At 35.0% G+C, this 25,292-nt stretch overlaps 2 protein-coding genes and 1 pseudogene across 7 annotated transcripts in view; all 3 read left to right on the top strand.

Moving 5' to 3' along the window:
* Micu1 (mitochondrial calcium uptake 1) overlaps positions 1-25,292 on the top strand; it is a 202,204-nt gene that overhangs the window by 62,806 nt on the left and 114,106 nt on the right. For 4 of the 6 annotated variants that reach the window (XM_047552393.1, XM_047552392.1, XM_047552391.1 and 1 more), the window contains exons 4-5: positions 8,412-8,574; positions 18,857-18,900. In XM_047552393.1, coding sequence (XP_047408349.1) covers positions 8,412-8,574; positions 18,857-18,900 — 207 coding nt within the window. Of the gene's footprint in view, positions 1-8,411; positions 8,575-18,856; positions 18,901-20,367; positions 20,542-25,292 lie in introns of all 6 variants that reach the window. The other 2 variants (XM_047552388.1, XM_047552389.1) reach the window with 1 other exon arrangement.
* On the top strand, positions 4,779-5,521 carry LOC124984594 (bax inhibitor 1-like; annotated as a pseudogene).
* LOC124984593 (39S ribosomal protein L1, mitochondrial-like) lies at positions 5,735-6,731 on the top strand. Its single transcript, XM_047552394.1, is given in 2 exon segments — positions 5,735-6,361; positions 6,363-6,731. Coding segments are annotated over 2 exon segments (981 nt in total). The 3' UTR covers positions 6,717-6,731.

Raw genomic sequence — 25,292 nt, 5'->3', positions numbered from 1 at the left:
CATTTAGCTTAAAATTCAGGTAGTTGGCTTCAGTTGCTGAACTATAGCTACTAATATGACAAGAATAATCTTGGGTTATTTCTTTCCTGTGTTATATGTATTTGCAAGAATATCCTTGGGGAAATTTAGATCTTCTTTTCTAATTTTTTTTTCATTTAGATAAAATTATTTAATATGCCTTGTCAATTCCCAGGGCCTTACTAATGTTAGGCAAGCATTTTATCACTAAGCTATGCCTCTAGCCCCTAAAGCCATTTCTGATTGAGGTGAATTTGAACAAGTGATTCTTGGTTTCTGAATCTTCTCAGTGCTTTATGTTATCATATATACTCTTTGTAATACTTTTTATTTCAACTTTACTGTTTTCCTATAAAGATAAATTTATGTGTTCTTTTGCCCTGAGTAAATTCAAAGAAAGCTCAACTCGACCTTGTGCTAGCAGTTTCATTTACAGCCATACTTTACGTTTTACAAAGCAGAGTTAAAATAACTCAGATTTTTTTCATTTTATGACAAAGGCAGGCAGGAAGACAACCAGCTCAATGGGATCCACATCATGTACAGTAACTTGAGTCCTTGTTCTCTATCAAGGTGGTAATCGTGTTAACCCCTGCTCAAAGGACAGGCCTTCTCTTAGTGGGAACATCTGCCCTTCCAGCAGCTCTTTTATCAGTCCAGGCCAATATTTTCTGCTCCTTCTCTTACTTTGCCTTTGGTCTGTATCTGTGGGCCTGCTTAAACTGCTGGGTACCTGTGCAAGACCTGGGTGACCTGGTTAATTTTAGGAGCAACTTTCAGCTAAGTATAGAGGAGGGCCCCTTGCTGTTGTAGTCAGATGGAATGGGACCATTTGACAAAGCAAATGTGGTCCGTTTTGGATATCCTGACTTGTGCCAAAATTGTTAGGCCCTTTCTTAAAGGATTCCCACCTTCTTGGCCTTCTACTTCTTCATAACAGCCCTTGCTTCTTCCCCTTGGCCTTCTTTCCTTTGGACGTCTTGAACAGCTAGAAAATAGACTTTTCATTATTACAATTTTATCACCCAAATGTTCATCCTTGAACTTATAATGTAATCTTGCCTTTTTAAAAAAAAAAATTATATTTATTTTTTTAGTTGCAGATGGACAAAAAACCTTTATTTATTATTTTTATGTGATGCTGAGGATCAAACCCAGTGCCTCATGCATGCTAGGCAAGCACTCTACCACTGAGCCATAACCCCAATCAAGCCCATTTTGTTTTGATGGTATGTCTTTTACATGTCTTTTAATTCTCTTAATCTACAAGTGAACTGAGCATGTTGGTGCACACCTGTAATCCCAGTGAATCAGAGGCTGAGGCAGGTGGATTGCAAGTTTGAGGCTAGCCTCAGCAGTTAATCGAGGCTCCAGGCAACTTAGTGAGACCTCTTAAAATAAAAAAGGGTTGCGGGTGTAACTCAGTTTTAAAACTGAGTTCAATAAAAATCTCCAAGTGACAGAATCCAGATCATTTAACCTGTAAAATTCCCTGAGGTCTAGATTTTAGTGATGCTTATTACTTCATTTCAGCATGTTGCTCTATTCTCTGTTGTATGTGAGTATTGGTAATTAGATTTTGCAGCTCAGTCAGACACGTTTGATACATGTAGCAATATCAGCGGTGATTTTTTTTTTTTAATCAGGAGACAACTAATATCTCATTACTTTTCATTTTGTGATATTAGCAGCTATTGATGTTTAATACCAGATCTGTTAATTCATTGTGGTTACAAATGGTGATATTCTAATGTTATCAAATATTTTTCATATATTAATTGAAATGTTTTTCTAAAAAGACTGTCCAGCGGGGGGTGGGGTTGTAGCTCAGTGGTAAGCACTTGACTGGCATGTGTGAGGCACTGGGTTCAATTCTCAGCACCACACATAAGTAAGTAAAATAAAGATCCATTGACAACTACAAAAATATTTTTTAAAAAAACTGTCCATCACCTATTGTTTGGTTACAATTACTATCTGGCTACTCTTTGGTATAGTTCATATAAAAAAATAATGCCCAAATTTTGATCTAAGTTGGGCAGTTTTATTAAAGATGTGTGTCTTGATATAACGATACTCAAGAAAATTTGGTAAATGATTGAAAGAACTATCATGATTCCCTTATCTTTTTTCTAGATCAAATGTTCCAAAATCCCTGAATAGTTTACTTCTGGTTCTAAGCCTTTGTTAATTCGTTTTAGATGCTGTATTCTGAAATCTTTTTTTTATATTTTTTTAGTTGTAGATGGACATAGTACCTTATCGCGTTCCCTCTGGCCGCAGAGAGAGACACGACAAACGTCTGAAGCTTTGGAAGTTTATTGTGCACAGTCTTCCTTTCTTTCCCTCTTTTCTAATCCCTTTCTCTCTTTTCTTTCTCTCGCTCTCTTTCCCTCTGCTTAACTCTCGCCTGCTCCGGTCGCTCCGCTCCTCCCGCTCGGCTCACGCCTACTTCGGCCGCTCCGCTTCTCCCGCTCGGCTCACGTCCCCGCTCGCACTCTTCTTCCTCGCTTCTTCTCCTACTCTCAGCTTCTTCTTCTCTCAGCTTCTTCTTACTCCCAGCTTCCGCGCCTTACTCCCCCACCCACCAAGCTTATATACACTTCAACCAATCAGGGGAGAGCACACGAGGTAAACTCGCGGACAGCTGCAGGCATAGAATAGGTACACGAGGGGGGCATGCTCTAATCACATCGTTAACTAGCCAATCATTGGAATTCGCTGGTTGTTTATAGCTGGCCGCTTTTGGCTCAGTGCCAGGCGCCATCATGACCGTGCCCAAGGCTGGGGGTCCCGGGAACCCCGACAGTACCTCTATTTTATTTATTTATTTTTTATGTGGTGCTGAGGATCGAACCCAGTGTCTCATATATACTAGGTGTGCACTCAACTGCTGAGCCACAACCCAAGCTCCTGTATCGTGAAATGTTTATTATAGTTTTAGTGTTCCATCTAACTTGGTCACTTAAAGGAGGAAGCTCCACATAACTTGATATGAAATAATTTCCAAGATAAAATGCTAAGTACACACCGACACACTGACACATACACACATACACACACTGTATAGTATGTCTATACTTCATTTTACCAGTATGGGAGTGCATTAGATCTCTTACTTTCCTTGACCTATTTTTTTAAAATAAAACTTACAACCCTTGGTTTATATTAATGATATAGCAAAATGTGCATGTAATAGCACAAATTGTGATCAAATTAATAATTTTCAACAACATAATTTAGTGACTTTTATAACAAGGAATCTGGATTGTTCAACTTTAAGATCCTTAACTTACATGTTATCTTTCTACCTTGTATATGATTAACTTAATTTTTTAGTTCACAAAGTCCTCTTTGGCAATAGTTACAGCTTATATAACATAAACATTTCAGACTTTCTCTTTGTTATTGTTGTTGTTCAGAGGAAGAAATATGAATGGCCTAGAAAAAGTTATTTCTTCTGTAGTCAGTATTACCCAGCATATAGTTGTAGTTTAATATAAAATGCTTTTTATATGACATGTGACTAAGTCCTTAAACTTCTAAGGAGTTGAAAAGTTCCTTATTGTTTGCCAGTGTTCAGTCTTTTGATAAAGTCTTCTCTGAAATCTATTCAGATTTTAATGCAAGTTAGCATTGAGCAGGCTGGCATTGTGACTCACTGGTGGAGCACTTGCCTGGCATATATGAGGCACTGGGTTTGATTTTCAGCACTACATATAAACAAGTAAATAAAATAAAGGTCCATCAACAACTAAAAAATATATTTTAAAAAGCATTGAATTTTTGTCACGTTTAGTTATAAATTAGCAGTCTTGCCTCAATTGCTAAAAGGACATCTGGTAGTGATATTGAAACCATTGTTAAACAGTTACTCCCAGTGACCCCAAAGTGACATCTAATCAGGGTTGATCTGTACAGTACTTGCTGTGTTGATGTGACAAATTACAAAACATTAATGTTTTTATTAATATTAGTGAATTGATGGGTTTTTAGGTTTTATTGCCTCGATACATTCCGTACCCGTGTATAAAATAGTATTTATTTTTGGTCACCTCAGTGTTCTAAATTCACCAAAGTAGTATGTGATTCGGTATAGTATTTTATATGTTCCATGCTTAGAATAGGGGCTTGTATGCCACATAAGGGATTGAGATATCATCGTAACATGACACACTGTTAGTTAAATGAATGACATATTTGATTTTTTTTTAAAAAAATTTAGTTGTAGATGAACACAATACCTTTATTTTATTTATTTATTTTTTATGTGGTGCTGAGGATCGAACCCAGTGCCTCACACTTCCTAGGCAAGCCTTTACCACTGAACTACAACCCCAACCCTGACATACTTGATTTTGTTGCCAAATATTTGCTTGTGTGCCTCCCAACTCTATTCCTTTTTAAATAACACTGTATGATCACTAGTGGTTTGCTTAATCTTGTAGTAAAAAGTAAAAAAGCCTGTTGCTTCTGACCTGTTAAAATTTTGAGTTTCCATGATATGTGATTTTATTTTTCTATGCCATCATTTAATGTACTTTGTCTCTTAAGACCTGATAATTATTCACAGCCATGAACTTTCAAGTCTGTTCTTTTTTAGAATTCAGGAAATTACATAAAAGTAAGAACAGTAAACTCAATCCCTTTTTCAAAAAACTTGGTGTTTAAGAACCTATAGAAGAGCACATCTGGTGTTAGAAGAACTGGTAGGCTCCTGAGTGGTGAGTTAAGAAGAGCAGAGGCTGTGTCACACAGATTCTAGAACCATGAACATATTTGATCAGATCAACTTCCGTGCACTTCAAAAATTTTCACATATAACCCCCTCCACACAGAAGCACTTGAAGAAGGTCTATGCCAGTTTTGCTCTTTGTATGTTTCTGGCATCTGCAGGAACCTATGTTCATGTGGTCACTCATTTCATTCAGGCTGGTCTATTCTGCCTTGGGCTCCCTGGGGTTAATGATATGACTGATGGCAACACCCCATAGCCGTGAAACTGAGCAGAAAAGACTGGGACCTCTTGCCGGATTTGCTTTCCTTACAGGAATTGGCCTGGGCCCTGCTCTGGAGTTGTGCATTGCTGTCAATCCTAGCATCCTTCCCACTGCTTTCATGGGCACAGCAATGATCTTCACCTGCTTTACCCTGAGTGCACTGTATGCCAGGCGCCAGAGCTACCTCTTCCTGGGAGGTATCTTGATGTCAGCCATGAGCCTGATGCTCTTGTCTTCCTTGGGGAATCTTTTCTTTGGATCCATTTGGCTCTTCCAGGCAAACCTGTATTTAGAACTGGTGGTCATGTGTGGCTTTGTCCTTTTTGATACTCAATTCATTATTGAAAAGACTGAAAATGGCGATAAGGATTATATCTGGCACTACATTGATCTCTTCTTAGATTTCATTACTCTCTTCAGAAAACTCATGATGATCCTGGCTATGAATGAGAAGGACAAAAAGAAAGAGAACAAGTGAAATGACCATCCAGCTTTTCCTACTTTGACTTCCTCTCCCTAACCCCTCATGTCCTTTTTTGCACACATTACAGGTGGCATGTTCTGTGATAACAAAAAGCGTCAGGAAAAAAAAAGAAACTATAGACTATCATATATATGGCGTTGTACCATATTAAGACCTTTTGAATTCTTATGGTGTTTTAAATTTTTGCTAGCTTTCAATTATTTAAAAAATTAGACAATCCGGAATGTCCAACATGGCAGCGGCCGTAAGATGCCTCGGAAGAGTCTTGATACATCATCAAAGACATAATCCTTCCAAGATGGTTTATCAGACATCTCTTTATCCTTGTTCTTTAAACATTCAGTTGCCCAATAGACATTTTGCCGCTGCTGCTACAAAGTCTGCAAAGAAAACAAAAAAAGATACCAAAGGAAAAGCATCAGATGAAAAAAAGGATGAGATAGAAAGAATAAAGTCATATCCCTACATGGAAGGTGAACCTGAGGATGATGTCTATTTAAAACGCCTATACCCAAGGCAGATATATGAGGTGGAGAAAGCTGTTCAGTTACTTAAGAAATTTCAAATTTTGGACTTTACTAATCCAAAGCAAGGAGTTTATCTTGACTTGACACTGGATATGGCACTGGGGAAAAAGAAAAAAGTGGAGCCATTTGCCAGTGTTATTAGTTTTCCATACCCATTTGCATCAGAAATCAATAAAGTTGCTGTATTTACTGGGAATGCATCAGAGATTAAAATTGCAGAAGAAAATGGAGCTGCATTTGCAGGAGGAACTAATCTGATTCAGAAGATTTTGGATAATGAAATTCAAGTAGACTTTTATGTAGCTGTTCCAGAAATAAAGCCTGAACTTAATCCATTTAAAGAAGAAACTGAAAAAAAAGTTTCCAAGGCTTGCTAGAAATTCCATTGGCTGTGACATCCCCAAAATGCTTGAATTATTTAAAACTGGACGTGAAATTCGTGTAGATGAGGAAAGAGAGAACTTTCTCAGTACCCAAATGGCTACATTGGATATGTCAAGTGACCAGATTGCTACCAATCTGCAAGCAGTTATTAGTGAAGTCTGTAAGCATAGACCTCTGAATTTGGGTTCCTTTGTAGTACGTGCCTTCCTTCGTAGCACAACAAGTAAGGGTTTGCTACTAAAGATTGATCCATTGCTGCCCAAAGAAGTAGAAATGAAAGAAAGTAACCAAGAAGCTGCCTAAAAGTGTTGAATTGTGAAATTATTTTGAATGGATTAAGAAACAACCAAGAAAATTATAAAACTGCATAATTTCTACATTTGATGTCATGATTTCTTGAACATTGCACTTAGAAGTGAATTTCAACACTGAAAATTTATACAATTTCAAAATTAAGAAAGTATTTCTTTGAACCTGCTTTGTAGATTCTGTCACATTTCTATGTCTTGGTAGATATAGCAATTTATAGCTTAACAACTTTCCCTTGGGAGCCACAACCATCTGAGGGAAGAGTAATACTTGGTTCTCACAAAGCAGAGAATGACCCAGTCATGACCCACATTACAAACATAACTATTTTTTAAAGAATAAAATGTATTCTAATACATTCTAAATGTTCATTCTAAGGAACTCTTTTCCCTTCCCCCTCCTCCTCCTCCCCCTCCCACTCCTCTCCCTCCTCTTCCTCCTCCTCCTCCCCCTTTCCCTCCTCCTTCTCTCTCTATTTTTTTTTTTTTATTTAGTTTTGGCAGTAATAGGCACTGAACCCAGGACTTTGTGCCCAGCTCTAGGTTACCATCTTCTGAAAGCTTTGATTAATCATTATTTGAAGATCCTAAATCACAACGTAGGAGCTATGTTTTTATTGTTGTTATTTGCAATGCTGGGGATCAAATTCAAGGCTTTGTACATGATAGTCAAGGACTCTTGCCACCTAGTTTACACCCCCAATCCCAAGAGCGCTGTTATTTTATTTGTAGATTTTCTTCTGATCAATGGAGAAACTCATATTATTGAAAATTTTAAAACACTGGTAAATGTGAAAAAAAAATCCATTCTGCTACTATGCAGGGATAACCAGCATTAATATTTCAGTACTTTCCTTTGTTTTCTTTCAATGGAGTGAATGACAGAGGGTGTATGCTTTTAGTCTCATGAGCTGTTACAATCATTTCTCTATATTAATTAAAATTTCATATGAAAAGTATTATTTTGGTGATTGGGCAACATTTCATCCTGTTGATATCCTGATTTATGGAATTGTTCCCCCACTTGGTAAGCATTTAACTGGTTTCAGAGTTCCCCTTCCATTATTTGCCATGCTTTGGAATATAATTTATTTTCAGAAGTGGCATTCCAGGGTGAAAAGATCTGATATGGATATAGGTCTCATGTCTTTAGAAAGGTGCCTTGTGAATCAGAATAAACCATGATAAAAAAGTATAGTTGGAAAAATTTCTTTGGATATGAACCAGTCTCTACTCTTCCATTAGAGCTTTTTTTTTTTTTTTTTTTTTTTTTTTTTAATCTAACTAGAACCTGGTTAAATGTTTATAATGGCATCCTTCTGGAAAACTAGTAGAATTGCATTAATATTCTTAATGCTGATCTTTTAAATGTTAAATGTTTCCTTCTTAGAGGACAATAAAATTAAAATTAAATCCAAAAAATAAATAAATAAATAAACAATTCTTTAAAAAAAGTTCTAAACAAAAGTTACATGAGCATGTCTTCAACTGGGTTATGAATGGTATGTTACAAGAAAAATTTTAAAAATTTCAAATCAGGCTTATTTGTAATATAAAAAAATCCCATTACAGAAAGAGAAGTAACAAAAATTTCCCCAAAATAAGATATGTATGAAAATTAATGAGCATTAAAGATGAGAGTATACGAATATTGCTTAAATATAGTAACACTTTATATTTCTAATTTTAGGTGATGGAATATGAAAATAGGATTCGAGCCTACTCCACACCAGACAAAATCTTCCGATATTTTGCCACCTTGAAAGTAATCAATGAGCCTGGTGAAGCAGAAGTGTTCATGACTCCACAAGATTTTGTGCGATCCATAACACCCAATGAAAAACAGCCAGAACGTAAGATGCTACAGTGAAAAATAAGATTGTGATACTTATTTTGTTATAGGATATTTTGCATCTGTGTTGCATAAATTTTATAGTTCCATACATAATTATGTTCACTGTGAAATTATTGAATGTCAGGTATTGTACTGGACTTTAGAAGTACAAAACAGGGGAGCCTATAGTTCAGTCTGGTAAGGAGTAGGAACTAAGGAGATTGTGCCTTTCTGGCTGAAATTTATTACCTGTAATGAGAATGTCCCTGAGGTCAGTGTAATATACATGTGACTACTATTAATTTATTTTTTAGTGAGGGAAATAAAGACAGCAATAGGTGATTTCAGGAATTTGTAGAAGAATATTATATAGAAGTCCTGTGGCAGTAGAAAGAAGAGCCACTTAGCTCAATGTGGAAGTTTGGAGGATGCTCTTTAGAGAAATTTTGTAGGTTTGAATAAAAGACAAGTAAACAATAGGGGAAAGAATGTCTTGTTTAGAGGAAACAATCTGAATAAAGAAGGTGTGTGGAAAGAAAATAAAAATTTAAGAATGTATCTGGGAGACACTGTAGGAAAAAGGATCAAGTAGGTTGCTTCTACTGAAACAAACATTAAGCTGGAAAACAGACAAGAATCAACATTTTTGGAATTCTGCCAGCTAATTAGTATATAATCGGGGAGTTGTCACTGAGGAAAGAACCTGCTAAATTTTAGTGATAAAGCTTTGTGGCATTTGTGCCTCCCATCCTATTTCTCAGTTCATCAGTAGCCATAGGAACAGCAATTCTGTTCCTCGTATGGCTTAACTTGGGAGGAGGAAGGGAGGTGAGCAATACAACTTGTTCTCAAAAAGTTTTGATGATACATTTTGACTTGTTCAGAAGTTCCCTGAGATACTAACTAGCACAAAAGCTTGCCCTTTGTTTCTTTCATCCAGGACTTAAGTGGCTTCCTATTAAAAGATATGCAGTATTCTGCCCATAGCCACCTAGGCCAAGCAGCATATATACTAAACATCCTGGAAAGGATGAACTTTTGAAGGGTTATACACTGAAGAATTTGGAGTTCAACATGCATGCTCTGGTACAGAAGTAATTGAAAAAGATTTTAGTGGGTTTGTGTCTTTTACTTATATTTGACTCGATGCAAGGAAAAGGTAAAGTTCAAGTCAGAGTTATAGGTAGCCTAACTAAATGTTACACCTGAGCTAAGAGCCAGTCGGCAAATACTGGCTGAGATTTTTTTTTGTTTTCCATTCTTTTTTGCTCCAGCATTTAAGGAAATCTTTATAAGTTCACCTTCCCACTTCTTAGATAATAGAACAGAAACTGCAGGATGATACATTACAAAGAATACTGTCTTTATAAGAATACGTTGGAAAAGTCACTATAAAGACTTCATGATTGGAGTCTTCAACAAGTAACACACCAAACTGTGGAGAATGGAGAGACCCTGGTTTCTAGAGTTATCTCAGTATAATGTTCAAAATACACACATCATATCAATAAAGAAGAAAGTTTGACCCATTAACAGGATCAAAATAACTTGACAGAAACCATCCCTGAGGAAGCCCAGGTAGGACACCATGCTATGTACCAGCACATGTATAGTAGGAGTTCCAGAAGGAGAAATTCTGATATTTCCAAATAAACAGTTGGTTGCTAGTAGAGCTCACCTACTAAAAATGCTTAAAAAATATTACAGGGAGTACTTTAGGTTGAAGTAAAAAGACATTAGACAGTAAAAACCAAAAAAAGAAATAAAACATATTAAACACCAGTAAAGGTAATTTCGTAGGTAAATATAAAAGCCAGTGCAGGTTGAGCATCCTGAATCTAAAGTCTCCAAAATGTGAAATGTTTTGAGTGCCAACATCATATCACAAGTAGACAATTCCAAATTTGACCTTGTATGGTGGGTTACAGTCAAAACACAGATGTACTACAAATGTCATATAAAATTACCTTCAGGCTCTGTGTATAAGGTGTATATGAAACAAATATATTTGATGCTCATACTGTACTCTATTCTCCATTGTGTTGAGTGATCAATTCTGATATAAAAACTACTTGGATTCTCAGGCCCAGGGGAATGGAACTCGGTTTGTTCTACAATGATAATCAGCTCATAACACACCCAGCAGTTTACTTTTCTTTCTCCTCTGTTTTACTTTTTCTAGTTCTTCCACGTGATTCCCTGCCTTTTAAAAACTAGACCCTGTTATTGTGAAAGAATGGAGGTCATTTGTATTACAGAATTTCCCATGTTCTGGATTTTACTTATCATATCCCTATGGTGGTGTTGAACATTCCCTCTATCCTTTGTATTTCACCCATGTAGAAAATACATAGAGAGCATCTGAAAAGGAAGCTACCAAAATGATAACTCTCTAGATGTTGACATTATAAGAAAGTATTTTATTATTCTTTGTATGTTCCTCTATTTTCTAATAGACTTCACATATATTAATTCTACAAGTGTTGTTGGGTACAGTGGCACACAACTGTAATCCCAGTGGCTTTGGAGGCTGAGGCAGGTGGATTAAGAGTTCAAAGCCAGCCTCAGCAAAAATGAGGTGCTAAGCAACTCAGTGAGACCCTGTCTCTAAATAAAATACAGAATAAGGCTGGGGATGTGGCTCAGTGATTGAGTGCCCCTGAGTTCAATCCCTGGTACCCAAAAAATAAAAATAAAAATAAATAATTCTACAAGTGTTGGTTGACTAACCATCTGCTATGGATTCCGGGATGCAGTGATTAATTCTTGCTGTCATAGAGTAACCAGTCTTTTAAAATAAACATTAAACTTTAGGTTTAGATTCTTTAAATTTATTTCAGGGCCCTGTTTTGTGAGATGTGGAAGAGAGTTAAGTAGAGAAAAGAATTGGAAGATATTTCCTGGTTTTTATGATAGTAAAATATTTTTGTTTCTATAAAAATCAACTGTTGAGATAAAATCTCATTTGTATCAGTAACTTTTAAAGACAAATGTGTTTCTGTTGAGACAATGAAAAAAAGACATTTTAGACCACTAAAGTCAATTTATCATAAGGAGTATTATTTTTATCCCTTTAGAAATCATTATGTATTATGCATGTCTTCAATATATTCTTGCATTTTGTTTGTTTGACTGTTTTTGTGGTGTTAGGAATTAAACCTAGGGCTTGTGCATGCTTGGCAAGTGCTTTACACTAAGCTGCATCCCCAGTTGCATTTTGTAATTGTAATTGTTGCTAAATATCTCAGATGCCAAGTACATTTTTCTTTTTCATAAAGAGCCAGAATAAGAAATAACTTTTTCTTCTAAGGTTATAATCATGAGGGAAAATTCTGATACATTAAAATGAAATTCAGAGTTGGGGTTGTAACTGAGGCAAGTGTGGTTGTCGCACTTAACTGGCATGTGCGACGCACTAGGTTCAATTCTCAGCACCACATATAAATAAGTAAAATAAAGGTTCATTGACAACTAAAAAATATTTTTTAAAAATGAAATTCATTGAAAAATTGACTTTCTTTTCATTTGTTTATGACCTGGAATTCTCACAAATGTTGATGTAGCAGAAGTAAGTATATTATTCTTACGAGTTGAAATAAAGAACAGTGAGTCCGTAGGTTTTTTTATGGTTTGCATTTCTATCAGATGGCTGGACTGTAGCCAGCAGCTCATATTTCAATTTTGTTTTGTCATGACTTCATACATACTGTATCCTAGGATACCCATGAGATCTAAATTTGTAAGTTTTAGTTTTAGAACTGTTCAAAAATAATTATGAAGCACAGATTACATGAAGCCCTAAAATTAAGCTGTTTTGAAATGAGTATAGAGCTGATGAATTTTAGTGAAATGTTGAGTAAGAATACTTCTGTACTGAATATAAAAAAAAAATTGAGTAACCATAGTTAAGCAGGAAGCACATTGAAAGGGAAATTTTTTTTCTGTGACTTGAACACATTTCATTTCTCTTTCCTTAATGTCTATATGATATCACCATCCCTGAGGGTAGTGAATTGGGTGGTTGCTTGAAGCGCTAGGTTTTGAGTGACTCTGGCTGTTGTTTTTTTAACCAGTTTTGCATAGCTAGGCAAATGTGACCCATAAACCTGAAGTCTTGTAACCTGTGGCATGGGGAGAGATTTAAATTTTCCTTATAGAAAACTTGAGCTTTGGTCAGAGCAAAGTGTACCCTATTGTAAAATGGATCCTTGTTTCTCTTTGCTCACCTCCAACTGCCAGATCCTATGCATCATCTTCATGAAAGATGAAAAAGAGTAACAGATCTTACTGTGATTTAGTTATCCTGTACCCTATAGTCTCCCTAGGATGACCCTTAATGACTTTAATGATTTTCTTACCTAGAGTACTTTTAGTTAGTGACACATTATTTTACATTTGATTACATAGTACAATAAATATATTTTAAAACATTTTTGCAGTAATATTTTCTCCACTTATCTACTATGTGTTGTACTTTTGTTTTTACTCCCCTGGAGAATTTACTTTCCCTGCAGTAATAGGTGACTAACTACAACCACCTGCTGTTTCTATATGGCCCATGGCAGAGAATGGTTGGTACATTTTTAAATGAATCACAAGAATATTTTGTGACACCTGAAAATTATATGAAATTTAAATTTCAGTGTTTGCAAGAAATTTTACAAACATAGCCATGGTCATTTATTTATGTATGCCAACTTTTGAGCTATAATAACTGAGTTCAATAGTTGCAACATAGACCAAATGTGGCCCAAAAACCTGAAATATTTACTTTCCATCCTTTTGCAGAAAAATTGGATAACTTCTGGTATAGAGTTAACAATGAACTGTATTTACATAGACTATGGTATTCTTTTTCCAGAAATTAATGTGTCATGTCATCTTGAGCTTCTAGAACAAAAGTTCTGAAGTCTAAGCACATTAAAAACAGTGATGACTTGTCAGACACTGTGGTTCATACCTCTAGTTCCAATTACTCAGGAGGTCGAGGCAGGAGGATCTTTAATTCCAGGCCAGCCTGGACAATTTAGTGAAACCCTGTTTCAAAATTAAAAAAAAAAAAAAAAAAAAAAAAAGGTCAGGATATGGCTTAATGGTAGAGCACCCCAGGGTTCAATCTCCAGTACTGCAAAAATAAAACCAACAGAAATAGTGCTAACTTTTTTAGGCATCAGACACCAGCTGATATACCCTTGGAGAACAGCAGACTTTATCTTAAAAGACCAAACAGTAAATATTTAAGGCTTGGCAGGCCAAAAGACAAAAGGGTAAACACATCTTAGCTATTGGAAAAAACGAAAAAGTAGATTGCCTGGATTTGACCTAAGGACTATAGTTTGTCAACTCCTGTTTCATATACTTGTAAGTAGGATTGAATGAAATAATAATGTATGTCAAGAACAGTATCTAAAATAAAGCAAGTGCTCCTATTACTTTTGTATTTGGATTACACTGCTGATACAAATTACTTCTAAACATTTGATGAAAATGAGCCCCTCGGGGGAAATCATATAAGTTGAAGTCAAACAGGAAGATCACACTAAATTACTCCTTGGTTCTGTTCTATCTATAGAAATAACTGGTCAGTCATCAAAGTTTTATCTAAAGAAAAGTACTAGACTTAAATTTCTGATAGCCAGTGTGGTCTGGATTTATCAACCATCATAATTTTCTTGATCTTTGTATACCCATTCAGAGTATTAACCTACACCCAAAAGTTAAATATATATGAGAAGTTGCTGAAATCTGAAACTGAGCCATCTTTGATTATATGAACATTAACCCTTGAAAAGGCTAAGAAATGAATGGTTATTGACTATAAATTTTATGTAAAACAAGTTAAAACTTTTGTATAAAAACAAACATGTTTTAATACTTAAGACTAAGATAATACCCTTAGTCATCTGAATATCTTATTATTTGATATATTATAATTTAATTGTGTAGAACATGTTCTATAACAAAGATATTTTATATGAGCCTCAGAAAAGGGGCCTCATCCAATTATGAAATGCTTTGGGGTTTATCATTCATTAATTATACATTATGAATTCATTGAACAACTAGGTACAACAGTTGGAGTTTTGTATAATGTTTTGAATAAAACTGAAATGGTTTAATTTGCTGAATATGTCTGGAAAGACCTTTCTGCCATATAGTTGCCACAGCATGAACCCGATTCACATTTAGGTAGAAGTGGCATGTTCACTGATTTAAGTTGCTCTGTTGTTCTCTCATTAAAATGGTTTATTTTAATTACTAGGATGGCTTGAGTTCAAGTGGTTTTAATTGTCTAAGCAGATCACAGAAGGTAGAGATTTGAAATGAGGAAGGCATAATATTTTGAAAGAGGGAATGGGGGAGACCATTATGTCAGCATGTTGCTCATGTCCTTTTTAAAAAATTGTCATAAGCACATAAAATTTACCATTTTAACCATTTTTAAGTGTACAAGTAAGTAGTTTTAACTAAAAACATATGCTTTCTGAACAATTTTTCTTCCCTTTTTGCTTTCCCTCTTCTATCTTTCTATATAGAGCTAGAACCAGCTTTAATTGGACTTTTATTGAATTTTTTCCCCAAAATATACAAGTAGTAAAACACAATAGAAAATACTCTTGTAGCCATTACTCAAGTTTTCTCTGCCATGTTCCAGATAGATGCTCTGCCCTGTCAGCCTGGGTCCCAGATTACATACCATGTGCAGTAGAGCTACAGACAATCTGTGAATAGTTGTGAATATCAGTTGTATAAATTTGTATAAATATGCCATATTTATTCATGCTCTTGTAGATGGACATTAAACTTGTTTCTAATTTTATCAGTAAGCTGTTGCTATATAATAGCAACAATATTTCAGTGACATAAAAGCATTTATTTGATTCATGAATCAGCACGACATTAACTGTGCTTTTTTGATCTCAGCTGTCTTTGCTTTGTAGAATGCTAGAGGTTCACAGATTTAGGCTAGGGTAGCTTTGCTTCATGGTTTTGTTAGCAGATATGTTAAATTTGCTCTGTATGTTTTATAATTTTTTTAAGACCACAAGTCTGACCAGGATTTGTCCTCATAGGGGTGACAGAGAAGCAAGGAAACAAACCAATTTGAGAAAACCCATTTTAGGGTGCTTGTATCCTAACTGCTAACATTCCAGTGGCCAGGGCAAGTCACATGACAAGGCCTTAAGTCAACATGGAGGTCACTGGAAAGGAAGTGAATATTCAAAGATAATTGTCAAATCTATTATGCCTATTTTCCCTATGATAAACCATACAGTAGTGAGCCTTCTTCTATAAGTCTGTTCTTGTATAACTTGATAAAAGTTATTTTCAAAATACACCTGGAAATGAACTTGCTGGCCCATAGGGAACTTTCCTCTTCACATTTGCCAGACGTCAAATTTTTTTCTAGAGTACATATAATAATTTATATTCTTTCCCAGAATATATGAGAGTTTCATTCTCTGCTTTCCTGTCAGCACTTAATACTGTCAGACTTAAATGTTTAGCAGACTGATGGGAATAAATTATTATATTTTTATGGTTTTATTTCACATTTTACTAGCAACAAGTGAGGCTTATCATTTCTGCATGTTATTGACTACTCATATTATCATTTCTCTGAATTGTCTGTTTGTATTCTCTGCTCATTTTTTATTTTATTTTCTTTTTGATTAGTAAAAATATTTTATATATTCTCTTGGAATCTGTTACTTGCATTGCAGATATATTTTACTCTGGAAATTTTTTATTTTGTTTATGGTAATTTTTACTTACAAAAGTTGTCAGTATTAGTACTTTCATGTATATCCGTCTTCTCCTTGATGGTTTATACTATCTCTTTTTAACTGCTTTATTGAATTATAATTAACATAAAATAAACATCACATGTTTTCAAACTGATGAATTTTTATATATTACACATATACATTAAAGTGAAACTATCACCACAACCAATATAATGAACATTTTCCCTACTTGTGAATGGGAAAAGGCACTGTATGATATTAAACCTCTTCTTCATTCCAATTTGTAATTCTTCTTTTCCTCTCTTCCCTGCTCTTCAAGTCTCAGGCAATCACTGATCTGCTTTCTCTCTTCTATAGCTTCACTGATTGTCAGTTTACTTTTTCTATGAACTGTTGGGAGAAGACTGTTAATTTCTGACTTAAATTGTGAATTTGTCTACTTATCCTTTCAGTTCCATCAGTTTTTTGGTTTGTGTATTTTGAAACTTTCTTATTAAGTACATCATGTTTAGAACTACTACATTGTTTAGTAGATTACACATACTAAACAAGTACTCTACCACTAAGCTACACCCCCGGCCCTTTTTAAGATTTTATTTTGAGACAGTGTCTCCCTAGTTTGCCCAGGCTGGCCTCAAACATGCAGTCCAGCTGCCTCAGCCTCTCAAGAAGCTGAGATTACAGGAATGTGCTTTCATGCCCACTCTTTTAACATCTTTTTTTAAAAATAGCTGTTAGAAAAACTTAAATTACACTTGATTTACATTTGTTATTGATCTAACGTTTCTACTGGACAGTGCTGCTCCATTTATAAGCATTATCACCCTTTTTTGAGAAATCTAATTCTAGTCTAATACTTATTTCTTTTAAAAGTATCTAGGAAGTTTCTTTTCCTGAAATCCTATTGAGAGTTTCCTTATTTTGGTGAGAAGTGGTACTGGGAATTTAGCCCAGGGGTGTTTTACCATTGAGCTCCATTCACATCTCTTTTTATTTTTTATTTTAAGACAGATCTCACTAAATTGCATAGGGCCTAAGTTGCTGAGGCTGGCCTCAAAACTTGCGATCCTCCTGCTTTAGCCTTCTGAGCCTCTGAGATTACAGGCATGCACCATCATGCCTGGCTCAAAGAGTTATCCTTACTATTCTAAAATTTCACAAGCATCCACTGAATGTAGGTAGGTTTTTGTTCATTCTGCTTAGAACCCTTGGTAAAGTATTAGCTTGTATCTCTGCAGTTCTGAGAACATTTCTGCTATTATTTATAAATTATTCCATTTATGAAGTGGGAAAAGGTCCTGTAGGATATAATTTTCTCATATTTTCTACTTTCCATCCTGCTATCTTTTTGTCAGTAGTCTAGGAAGTTACCTTATCCTCCTCTTTTGACAGTATATTGAAAAAACAGGGTGATATAGGCAGAATTGTAATTGTCTACAACTCTTTCTTGATCTGTTTTATAATAGAAGCTTATTCTATCTTTTTTACTAATATCTTCTGAATATCTCTGAAGTTTTGAATTTGAATTATTTTAAAATTTCCTTCTGTTTCCTAAATTATCTGTTTCTTTTATAATCATTGGTTCATTTTGTTCAGGGCAGGCTTCTAGAAGATGAATCGCATTTCCTGTAAGGAGAATGTGTAACCAAATTTGTGGAAGTAGAAATGCAAAAATCTTCTGGGAGCAGTGGTATTTGTTGTAACACTGTGAACACTATTCATATCTAAACTAGCATGAATATGATGAAACATGAAAGAAAAGAACTGAGTAATTATACAAGAAAATAATTATAGTTGGGAACTGATTACTTTCAAAACTCCTGCGAAGTACCCTTTTATTGAACTAACCATGCTCCCTTTTAATATTATCATATCCATATGTCTTTCTAACAATTAGAACTCTTCAAGGAGTTGTTACTCCTTGTATGTATGTTATTCATTCATTCTTTTGCAATATTTATTGATCTAGCATTGTTCCAAATGTGGGGAATAAAGTATTATGTAAAGATAAAAACATACCTGTCCTTCAAACACTTTTAATGTATTTACTTATGTCTTTCACAGTGCTCAGAATTCAAACCTACATATTCCTTATTCCCCCTAATTCCCTGTATTAAGATGGTTTATTGGTGTCTGTTGATCTTTGTTGCAAAAGTTCTTTTGGTATTGAACTCTTTCTTTAAATTGATGCAGAAATATTATACATTCTGATTAAACAATATCCTTCACCTTAATTATAGGTAATGTAATAGAAACATCACCCTTGGAGGAGTCAGGAATTCTGATTTGACTCTATTGTTAAATAAGTTTGCACAGACAACTTTTACACTGTCTCACTTTTCTGATATGTAAAATAAAAGGTTGGTATGTTTTAGCACTTTTGAATCTGAAAGTGGGACAGAATATTCATTCTCATGGCCTTTGAGTAAATGTTGTAGCTAAACTGTCTAGTACATTTAATTGAGTACTTGGAAACGAAACTGAGATTTGTCCTTTTATATGTTTCAGTTGAGTTATAATCAGTGGCTTTTTTTTCTTCTTCTTCTTTTTCAGACTTGGGCCTCGATCAATATATAATAAAACGCTTTGATGGAAAGGTGAGCAAATTGTGACACTTTGATATGTATGCTGTTGTTTACCAAGAAGATTTTCAAGTTCCTCTAGAATCATGTGTGAGAGATCCCTGAATACCTGGTTATTTTATCAGAAAGCATGTTTAAGTTAGCAGGTCTGTACCTTCAAATGCTTCTACAGAAAGAATCAAGCAGTAGGTTCTTTTCTATTTTTCCATGTGAGGTAACTCTTCGTGGGTTGTCTGCCCTATATATTAAGGGGCTAATTCAGAGTTTGTTGACTTTTAAATATTAACTCAATAGTCATCGTAAACATTAATAGGCAACTCCACACAAGGATGCTCACACAATGATGAAATCATTTGATGCATTTCTCAGAATGTAGCTCCATCATGAATTGATGTACAATTGTACGTACATGGAAATGAAAAAACAGTCTGGCTTACAAATAGCAACTGCCTCTGAGCAAGGGGAAGGAAGCCAATATAACTGGAGTTGGGAATGCCAACAAAGGGGACCAGCCTCCTGCAAGGTCAGAGCAGAAGTGGGTGCTGAGAGCCCCAGTGCTTCAGCAGTCTTCCATAGCCATCCAACTTCTCTAGTTTCATCTCCTCACCTCTCAGCCCATCCCTACCCACCACTACTAAAGTATATTTCCAGGAGGGCCCCATCCTAAGACAGACATCTATCCAGCCTGGCATTCACCCTGGGTAGCAACCAGAATATACTAGACAGATGTCTGCTTGAGGTGCAGAACTAGGACAGAGGTCAGCCATCTTCTAATCAGAGGGCTATACCCCTGGGAGTGCAGGAAGACATTTTAGGAACTAGTGGGCAAAGACAGTTTTAAAAGGAATTCATTTCCAGACCCTCAACTTGGATGGGTAAGGAGGTCAAAGGTCATACATGTGACTTCAGGTATGTTCACTTTCCTGGGGTGATACAGTCTCTGGGACTTGGGGGCAGGAAGAGATGGATATCAAAAAAAAAAAAAAAAAAAAAAATGCCATTATTAGCCAGGCACATGATTTACACCTATAATCTTAACTGGAGGCTGGAGGTGGGGCAGAGGGTTGCAAGTTCAAGGCCTACGTTGGCAGTTTAGCAAAACCCTGTCTTGAAATAAATAAATAAATAAATAAATAGGATTGGGAGATAGCTTAGTGATAGAATGCCCCTGATTTCAATCCCCAGAAGATAGATAAATATTTAGCCCCCCAATGTTACATTTGTATTTCTTACAACATACCTAATTTGACCTTCCTTAAACTTTCTGATAGTATATAGCAATTATTCTAACTATAAAATTCTGAAGGTCCTTATAGTGCTTGAGTAGTAATTATAAGGAATATTCCAAATATTCATGTTTGCTTATATTTACTTTCAATTCTTTATTTTATACCTGAATAAATTTATATCATTCTTAGGTATAGAAAGGTTCAGTTTTTTAATCTCATAAAGTAGTCAGTTAAATATGTTTTTCCCTTCCAGGATAAATTTTCCAAAGAGAAAGAGAAAGCCCTACCCAGGGTCACCCAAAACAGTAAACTGTCGCTTTTAAAGAGGTGGAAGAAAGCACTTCAGAAAGGAGGAGGAACCAGTCGTGGCCTTACAAATCCTAAAAGAAAAGAAATGAGAAGGAAAATCATGGAGTGGATGGCAAAGGCAGGATCACAAAAGAGGGTCTAGATGGGTGGAGTCAGGGTTAGTAAAAACTAATTTTGCAGGGATGTGCCATTTATTTTATCTTTAATGTAGAACTCCATACCCTGGTAAGGGAAGCATAAATGTTTAGCTCTTTTGCACAAGTGCAAAGAATAAGTGGCTATAAAGATTTGAGAAATCTTAGCTAAGGCTACCTAACTAAAAAGTGTCTTTCCCGTTGAGTGGCACAGTGCCTAAAATGCCTCCATCTGTGGGTATCTTCTTATTAGCCTGTTTTGTTCAATTGTCCCAGGTATGGACATCTATAAAAACATAAATATAGTATATAATATATAATTTTATGGCACAGTTATATAATTAATTATATATTCATTAAATTATGTATATTCTAGATTATAATTTCCAATCTATTTCAGTATACCTGTGTCAGTTTTATTGTAATATTCACAGAACTGAAAACCTGGGACTTAATAAAGTCATATATTCTTAATGATCAAAAAGAAAGGACACTGAACTAGATACTAGGAGACCTAGGTTGAATCCTGTTTGTTCTTATGGACAGCCACATCTTTTCTTTGATTCTTGGCGCTTCTGCTTTGTGTACAATAAAGTACCATATACATGTGAGAGGTTACTGTAGACACTGACGTCAGGGTCTGATTTCAGGGTCTCTAGCAGGTCTTTTCTCTGCCCTACCTGCCTTTGTGTCCCTCAGAGTCCAGCATAGGCCTGGCTACCAATAGATGTTGGATAACTTGCAAAAAATCAACTAGTCTGCCATGTTTCTTAAATGCATGACTCATTAAGTCAATAATAAAACAAAGTCAATTTAACAAATAACTTTTTTAGCCACCAAAGGAATACAGAGTAGCGTGAGAATTTTTTATTCTTTGCATATGCGTATATAAAACTGAATACTTGTAAAGAAGTTGAATGTGTACAAGTTAAACAACAGATTGGCAGGCTGTGAGGGGAATTTTCATTACTGGAGATTTCCCAAATATGAAATCCTTAATGATAACTCATGTTGCATATGTGTTCTTTAATTTTTTTTTCCTGTTGTAGTCCAGTAACTACTTAATTCACTTGATGTTAAACATTTGCAGCTTTTGGCCAGGTGTGGTGGTGCACACCTGTAATCCCAGATGCTCAGGAGGCTGAGGTAGGAGGATTGCAAGTTCAAATCCGGCCTCAACAAAAGCAAGGCACTAAGCAACTCAGTGAGTTACAAAATAGGGCTGGGGGATGTGTTTTGTAACTCAGTGAGTTTACAAAATAGGGCTGGGGATGTGGCTCGGGGCACTTGGCAACTGAGCCTGAGTTCAGTCCCCCCTCAAATTGCAGCTTTTGGCATCATGGATGAATTTTATGTTTTTTTCAACTGTGTTAATTGATCAGTTCTACTTTTCTTGCCATTTATATAATTTTTATAATTTGCCATTTTTATAATTTCCACTGATTTTTTTTATAAAATTGCAAAAGTAAAATGTAATAAAGCATTAAAAGTATTTGAGACTACCGTGCTGTGGAAACAAAAATGGTAGTGCTTCTGTGTTTGGCAGGCAGACTTTACAGGTTCTAGTTGCAAATGTTTATTTTATTTGTTCACTGAAGAATAAAATTCTGAAATGGGAGTAAAACAGGCAAGATTTAGGAATAGCTGTTTGAAAGTGTGACTTGTATAAAAGTCAGGCATATGAAATTTCTCTTTATGGTACCAGAATAACAGGTTCTGAATAAGAAAAGAGAAATGGGAGACTCACATTTGGAAGTGTAAGAATTTAGCCAGTGACCCTGAGCCAGCTTGCTCATTGCCTAGCAATCAGTGAACAATCCAGAGTTCCTTTTCAGCCACCTTACAATATGCACGTTGAATCTTTTGCCAGGTTATTCATTAAATTCCTTTATTAATTTCCATCAAACACATTCTTGAGGTGGTATTGTAAAGGATAGACTTCTTAAATGGATTTTTTTACTGAATTTACCTCTGATTTCCATTTTTACAAATTATTTTTTATTTCATGTGAAATTACAGAAAGTAGTTTCTATCATACTTTAAAATATAAAGATGAGTACAAAATTCATTCAGCATTTGATCAGTTTAAAAGTTTTTCCAAGGCTTTTTGTTATGTATAGACTCCTTTATTTGATGGTTATGATAAAGGTCAATGCTTGAATTCAGCCATTGCTCATGACTTTTTTGCTCTCTCAATTAGAAAATATTAATTCTTAAATAGCACCTTCTAGAATACATACATCCTACAACACGTTCCTCCTGAAAATGGCGGGTTTGTATGGTAATTATTGTAAATTTTGTGTATTATGGGCTGGGGTTGTGGCTTAGTGGTAGAGCCCTTGCATAGCATGTATGAGGTACTGGGTTCAATTCTCAGCACCACATATAAATAAATGAATGAAATAAAGGTCTATCAACTTCTAAAAATTTAAAAAAGAAAATTTGTGTGCATTATGGCTAGAAACATAGTTAGAAAGCTAAATGCCCTGGAGGAATTTCCTTTTAGACTTGCTTTGATTTTGAAATGTGCAAATATCTTTTCCTTCTCCTCCTTCTATGGAACTTGGATGAGAATCTTCCAGGGCCCATTACTATCTTATGTTAATGAACACTTATTCTTTACTCTAAGGATATTAGCAATTTCCTTTGTTAAAAAAGTAAAACCTACATTATCACTGGCACTTAAATCATCTATTGCATTTTAGAACTTTCTAACACAGACCTTTTGTCTAAAGAAAGATTACAGCTGCAGGTACCACTGTTTTAAGAATGTTTTGTCACCCACCTAATGGTACAATTTAAAAAACATATTAAGACTAGGTTTAAACATTTTTAAAACTTCAAAGCTTGAGAGAGTTCGTATTTTTTCTTCAGAGGTATTTGAAAATCATTATAGTATTCTTTCCCCCCTAGCACTGGGGATTGAACCCAGGACCTCCCACATGCTAAAAAAGTGTTCTACCACTAACTGCACCTCTAGTCCTGAAAATCATTATGAATAGCTTATTAATGCTATTTTTGAGATTGTAGTGCAAAATATAGTCTGGCTTTTGTTTTAATGTAATATATCATGAATTTTTAAAAATGCACCCCATAATATCCACACAGTCTATGTACAATTTGTTAACACAGATATTTCATGTACTTTAGATTAGTTTTTAAATGAAAACTGTTATTTTTTCTTCATTTAATTTTTTAATATCTAATAATTGGCCCGTAAAACAAAGCAATTATTTCTAAGTGGAGCAAAAATTTTACATTATTTTCAAATATTTATTTCATTTGATCATTTAGTTGCTGTCTTTTATTCATATGGCTTATTTCAAGTGGTTTATATCCTTTATTTTCCCATTTTCTCTTACTTTTTGCATTCATCAAACCAAATATAAAAATTATGTTTTGTATTTTCTACTTTTATTACATCTAATAGCAACTTAATCTAAATCAAACACCACCATATTTTCTTTAAAAATCACAGTAGAAAACTGTGTGGTTCAGATAAGATTGTTTCTTAAATAGAGAATACCAGTTATAGAGCCTTGATGTAATCATCTTGTGTTTTCTAAAAATTAATTTCACATTCTATTTTAAGTATATTTATAACAAATTGAAACTAATTGTCCACCATATATTTCTTTCTTTCTGGTTTGGTACTGGGGATTGGGATTGAACCAAGGTCCTCAGGCATGCTAAACATGTTCTCTGTCACAAACACCTCCCCACCCTTAACGTTCTTTATGAAATAATGATAAATGAATTTAGAAATATTCCTTCGGGGATAAATTTTTGGTTCCTTTAAGGATAATATGAGCATTTTTTCCCCTATAATATAATACTGTTAGTGCTTTGTTTGAACTGTGATTATTTACTTCACATCACAGATAAACTAAGATTCTGGAATAAGGTCAAGTATAGTATTTCCCCTTGAAAAGTAAGTTATTAAAGAATTTCTTGTCTTCTAAGAGTGAAGTGTATCAAAGATCCAGGAAATGTAAGTGAGCAGATGTGGGAACTGAAAGTCGCGTGGGGCAGAGTTTGATGAATCTCCACATTTAGTTGAACTGCTTAAATTTTGGTCTGATTTAGGTAGTTTATAATGCAGATAAGATAGGTAATTCTGCATTGTTAAATAGCCATGTCCCGTCTGTCCCATTATTCTCTGTTACCTTTGAGGGACTTGAAACCAGACAAGTACAAAATCTTGTTGAGTTAATATATTTATTCAGGTTTTTTTGTTGCTCAATATGAATATATAGATAGAATTTTATTGTTTTTGCTTGTGATTCAAGTTTTCATTTGCCCTATCAATTCCATCTTTAAAGCAGGGTATATCACTTTTTTCTTTTTTTTCTAGTAAAAGAGAAATTCTTGCTTTTAAAAAAAAAGCAGATACTAAGAGATTACACATATTCATTCCTTGAAGCCAAAAGTTCCTCACAAATATTTCATATTCACATGTTTTTTGGGAGATGATGATTTAGTACTTTTTAACCCCCCCCCCCATAGCCAAGTGCAGTTGGCACATGCCTGTACTCCCAGGAACTAGGAAGCCTGAGACAGGAGGATCATAAGTTCGAGGTCAGCCTTGTCTTGTAGCTCAGTGGTGGAGTGCCCCTGGATTCAATACCCAATATCAATCAGTCAGCCAGTCAATTAATTGATGGTCAGTGGTTTATTTTTCCAGCTTAAAGAGAAATCTGTAAATGGAAAATGCTTGACTATTCACCTCGGGAGG

The sequence above is a fragment of the Sciurus carolinensis genome, chromosome 5 (assembly GCF_902686445.1).
Source record: "Sciurus carolinensis chromosome 5, mSciCar1.2, whole genome shotgun sequence".
NCBI lineage: Eukaryota > Metazoa > Chordata > Mammalia > Rodentia > Sciuridae > Sciurus > Sciurus carolinensis.
Note: the sequence above shows the minus strand (reverse complement) of the source record. Positions and strands in the feature narration are given on the sequence as shown.